Here is a 5,355-nt window from a genome sequence, read left to right as displayed (position 1 = left end):
CGACGGGCTGCAGGCTGCTCTCGCCTCCCTCGTCCCGCCCTGGCTTGTCTCCCGCGGGGGGGGGCTTGAGCTTCCACGGGCTAATTCACATCTGTCCCCTTTGACATGTGCCGGGGATCGGCGGGAATTAAGATGAAACGGGATATGTCGGGAGTTGAAGGAGTTTGTGCGAGGGCGGTAGGAGGGAGGAGAGCAGGACTCAGCTCTGCCGCTGCTCAGGGGGAGCCCCGCGTGGCCCCGCATCAAGCCCGGCCTCCGTCCCGGCCCCACCACCCCAGGAAGCGTAAATCCCAGCTGATGATGGCACACAGAGATAGGGAGACCTCAGGGATCTGTCTGAAGTCCATAAAGGAAAACCACTATTTCCTAGAAGAAAACCCCCTCGCTATCAAAGCCTGGAGGAGGCATCCTTCAGCAGCAAACCAGTGCCTAATTCAAAACAGCTGTACCAAAACCACCCCAACTCTTCCAGACACGATCAGGCCAGCAATCCAGCTGTGCAAAGGGAACAGGCCCCTGGCTCTGCTTTATCGTTGCTGAAAGGCACCAATGGATTTGGGTGCAAGGGTCACCTCTCACCTCCAAACACTCAGAGAAAGTACCGAGCCACCAGGCCACCACTGGAGAACTGAGAGCAGAGTTTGTGCGAGCCAGTTAGAGAGCCCTGCACGTACAACACAACATCTCCTGAGCCATTTGTGCCTCCATCTGTGTCCTGGCACCTTTGGATGAACATAAACATTTTGGCAGATATTTTGCCAGCCTCACCTGTGACATTATTCTTGTGTTTGAGACCTCATCTTTAATAGCCTGAAAATCTCCTCCCTTTTAATTTGATTCAGACAGTCTTTGTCTGGAGGGCTACATTGACCTCTTAAATGACAAGTTCTTTTCATGATTATATACATGGCTAAAATGCAGCCAACTCACTCTGTTTTACCCTCTGGAGACCGCAGCAAGGGCTTTGTCCTGAAATGGGTGGCTTTGTGACTGGTTTCAATAAGTCAAGAGCTCTTGTGTTCTTAAGCATTAAAGAGGATTTAAACTTTTTTATATACATATAGGATTAAGTGAACCTCTAGTTCAGTGTCAGATCTTTTTCATTTTTGACAGAGTTCAATCTCAATCAGACATCTAGGGATTTATTGTCAAGCTTGTCTCAAACAATTCCCACATTGTTGTTTTATATTGATCCAAACAGTAGTCTTGTTTCATTCACATGATTGTACTATGATTTTGATATGAGCTAGTGATAGCTGTGAAATCATATTCTGCAGGTAAGCAGTCATTCAAATGTATCTCAAAAATTACACTTGATGAGGAGCAAAAGCATATTTCATGATTGTTTCTGTTTCTAGGTATTCTTGAAATAACTGCTGTTGATGTTGGAATTGTTGCCATCAAGGGCTTGTTCTCCGGCAGATACCTGGCCATGAACAAAAGGGGCAGACTTTATGCATCAGTAAGTTTTAATCAAGACTGGCATATGCCTGTCATTTCCTATGGGGAGAATGGGTCCAGTGGGGAGCACTGATATCTTATAAATAAACATTTATAGAGAAAAGAGTAATGTGTTAACAGATCTCTGCCTGAAATTGTTACAGGCAACCAATCAGTATATTTTTAAAAGTGGAAAGAAGCTGTGTTCTTGCTTTCTCATTGCATGTACAACCAAAGGCAGAAGAATGTATTTGGCAAAGGTATTTCACACAGCCAAAGCTCTGGGCAATTTGTTGGACTGATAAATACCTCAGGAGCCAGCGTTTGCAGTGCAGAACATCCATCTCTATTCAAAATTATCCATATTTATATTTGATGTGGATCTTGGACACTAGCAGAGGATATACGTGTCACATATAGAATATCCAGAAACAATTGAGCATCTCTGTTACAAGAAAGCAGCCTACTGACAGGACTTTCTTTGCACTGAGCATTTCATTGGGCAGTGAAAGTATTTACAGGTACTAAAAAGGACGGCTATATCAAGGAAAGAAAGTATAAGAAGGTGCAAGAGGATAAAGGTGAAAATCAGCAGCTTATTCTACTCCTTTGACCTCATTTTTTGTCCTGATCTTTGAGGTGAAATCTGGGCTTTACTGATGTTAGTGGGAGTCTTCCCTTTTCAGCGCAGCCAATACTTCCCCTCAGCGAATAAAATACTTCAGCTTAGATTTCTTCACATTCAAGGACCCACTAAGGCGGATTTGTCAGTGTGTATACTATACACATTATCTACCTACTTGAATTTCTTCCATTGTCTTTGGTTACATCTCTAGCAATCTTGTGATCTCTTACTGTATAACAGCCATGTTGTGCAGTTTCTCCAGGAGACCTGTGGTATAGAAACAGATCTGAAGAGGGCAAAACGTGAAATTTGCTTCCTCCAATTAGTCGTTATATGTAATTCTGTTTATTTGAACAGCATGATATATCCTCAGGCAATGTGAGCTTTTGACATGGAAATGCAACTTAGGTAACACAATCAACTCAGTTGCCTCCCTGGTTTAATGTATTTTACTCCACCTTTTCAAGGGTGCTCTGATAGTGTTTACAACCCAGCTTCTGTAATGTGTCTCATGTGACGCACACTGATAAGGGCCTGTGTGTAAAGATGATGGTTCTTTGCTGGTGCAGAAAAGCAGATCACAAACAATTTTGATGAAGGAAAATGCAGATGAAGTGGAACAAGGACACACTTAGCTCTGCTGTGCCAGAATTAAGGCTGGCCAACTTCTCTGCTTCCAGTTAATATTCTGGTTAAAACAGGCATTTTTTTTCAATGGTGGTCCTCTACCCACTCAGAGCCAGCATGTGCCCCAAAGAAATTAATGGGAAATACGAGTTTTCAAGGTTTTTTTTCTCATCTTTCTCTTTTTCTTGTTCAAAACAAGTATGTTTTTCCTCCAGGTAAATTAAACTGAATTACAATAAGACTAAACAAATTCTGAGCTCCTTCCCTAGAATGGAGAAAAGCCTAGAGTAGGACAGCCCAGAGAGTCCTTTTCTCCTGGACATCTCTTTCTAGTGTGAGGAGCATAAGGCCGTCCTGAAGTTTGTTCAGCTGTCACGTGCCAAGGAATATCAGCCATGAAAGGTTTCTGAACAACTGGAAAAGATAATTTTTGCAGTTTCAGCTCAAGTTTCAGAGAGGCTGTGACAGAGGTGTTTCAGAGCTGGAAGGACAATCCAGGAAAAGCTATTCCACTCGCAGCTTTTTTCACAGAAGCACCAAAGGGTGAGGGCTCAGTTTGGGAGAAGCTTCCTGGCTTTGCTCGCCTAGAAAAAAAAATGGCCAATAACATTCCTGATGTCATTGTGCCAGGAACCTGTGCGAGGCCCCTATTTCAAGTAAGACTGACTTCCTCAAGGATAATTGTACAAGGAGCATTTTATGAAATGGTATCAGAATAACTCCAATATCCCTTGGATCACCAACTTGCCCATGTCAATAAGCTGAATATTTTGAGTCCTTTGTGTCCTGAGCAGATTGTGATAATCCTCTAGGTTTATCCTCCCTGATAAACCCTTTACAACCAGAACTGAGGCAGACAGCAGGACAAAACTACCTACATATGGTAGTCGCGTGGGCTCCAGCACCACAGCATGTGCAAACCTTGTCCTTGCAAGGAAGGGCACTTCCGTTTTACAGCTGTGAAACTGGGACATGTGGAGTCTTTTAAAATCTTGTTAAATGACTATCAGCATTTCTGGTGAGCAAACAGCATTAAAGACATGTCGTTAATGGAGCCTATGGATTTTCTGGCCACAGCCTGGCTACCTATGAGCTTTCCATGTCCTCCACAGAGGCAATGCTAAATAAAAAAACCTCTGTAAAGACCATAGTAGCAGTTCCCATCTGCCTCAGTGCTTTACACATGTTAGATACTGAAGTCTTAATCAGACAGGTACAGCAAAGATGATTTCGTAGTTAAGAAAAGATGTACAGTGTGGGAGGTCCTTTATTGGTGCCATTTCTACTGCTCCCACGGAGGAGGAAGGAGTTCCTTATGTCAGGCTTTTGCACGCAATTTTCTCTCAGCTGAGGACCAGATGAAAAGAGAAAAATTTTAACAGATCATGTAAAATGTGAGCACTCAGGATGGGTGCATATTCTCCCTCACAGTTTGTGATGAAGGAGGTGCCCAGCACTTTGAAGGAACACATGGGTGAGCAGGGTGTACTTTCATTTTGTTATGCTGAAGCCCATAAGGAGGCTTCTTAAAGGCGTTGTTTACTGCTCAAATATCTGTAACAAACTGGGTGTAATAGACTACAGGTATATCTAACTACTAATATATTAATTAAAGAGCCACATTTTACATTAAACTGTAGTGTTTTACCTTTTTAATAGAAGTCAATGGTTGATAGGCAGCAACTGGACTCATCTATGCAGTTCACAGGCATATTTAGATCTGTAAGCAAAAAAAATAAAATTACAGCTGAACAACCAGCAGAGCTATTCATTCCTATTCACATGCCATTTTTTTGTTTTCAAACAGTTTTTTTGTTCTCTTTCTGTCTGTGATCCACAGAGTATGCTCACACTGCTGATGAGGAGCCCCTTGTTCCACAGCAGTTCACTTTCAGTGCTTCTCTTCTGCTTGCCTTCTGTAGCACCAATTTGACTTTTTCTTACTGCATGTGCTGCTGTACTTATCCTAAAACTGAGTGGAGTCTTGTTTAAGACTTTAGTTCAGTCTTATTGAGATAGAAGAGAGCTTTTACCTGTATAGTCTTTCTTAAACTTTGTCATGTTTGCTTTACAGGAAAATTATAACGCAGAATGTGAGTTCGTGGAGCGGATCCATGAATTGGGTTATAACACCTATGCATCCCGTCTATACCAGACTGTACCTAACAGACCTGGCACCAAGCGCAAAGCCAGTGCAGAGAGACTCTGGTATGTCTCAATCAATGGGAAAGGACGACCCAGAAGGGGCTTTAAAACTCGCAGGACACAGAAATCATCTCTCTTTCTGCCCAGAGTATTGGATAACAAAGACCATGAGATGGTCCGACTGTTCCACACAAACGTGAAATATCGAGAGAGTCTCCTGAAGCCCCTGAGCAAGAACCAGCGAAGAAGGAGAGGACGCTGATGGGAGTGGGGGGACCTTGTATGGGGCAAGGAAGTGATTGAGAGTCTTCAAAATACTACTAAAAAAACTAACAGATATGGTTGTATTACAGGCATTAACATGGACATTTTTTATACACTATGTAATATAACTGAAAGTCACATCACTTACTTTTAGCTATTGTAGAATTATTATTTGTGCTAAAAGAGATGTGAGATAAGGTAAGGCACATTCAAATGTAAATTAGTTGGATGAAATAATTCTGTCAATTATTTTC

At 42.4% G+C, this 5,355-nt stretch overlaps 1 protein-coding gene across 1 annotated transcript; it reads left to right on the top strand.

The window, feature by feature from the left end:
* Window positions 1-144: 144 nt before the first annotated feature.
* FGF3 (fibroblast growth factor 3) lies at window positions 145-5,099 on the top strand. Its single transcript, XM_010183007.1, has 3 exons — window positions 145-283; window positions 1,359-1,462; window positions 4,767-5,099. Exons 1-3 carry the CDS (start codon window positions 145-147, stop codon window positions 5,097-5,099), a joined length of 576 nt encoding a protein of 191 aa, XP_010181309.1.
* Window positions 5,100-5,355: the final 256 nt, after the last annotated feature.

Source organism: Mesitornis unicolor, unplaced genomic scaffold, assembly GCF_000695765.1.
Source record: "Mesitornis unicolor isolate BGI_N332 unplaced genomic scaffold, ASM69576v1 scaffold38774, whole genome shotgun sequence".
NCBI classification, from domain to species: domain Eukaryota; kingdom Metazoa; phylum Chordata; class Aves; order Mesitornithiformes; family Mesitornithidae; genus Mesitornis; species Mesitornis unicolor.
This window is presented reverse-complemented; position numbering and strand designations above follow the sequence as displayed.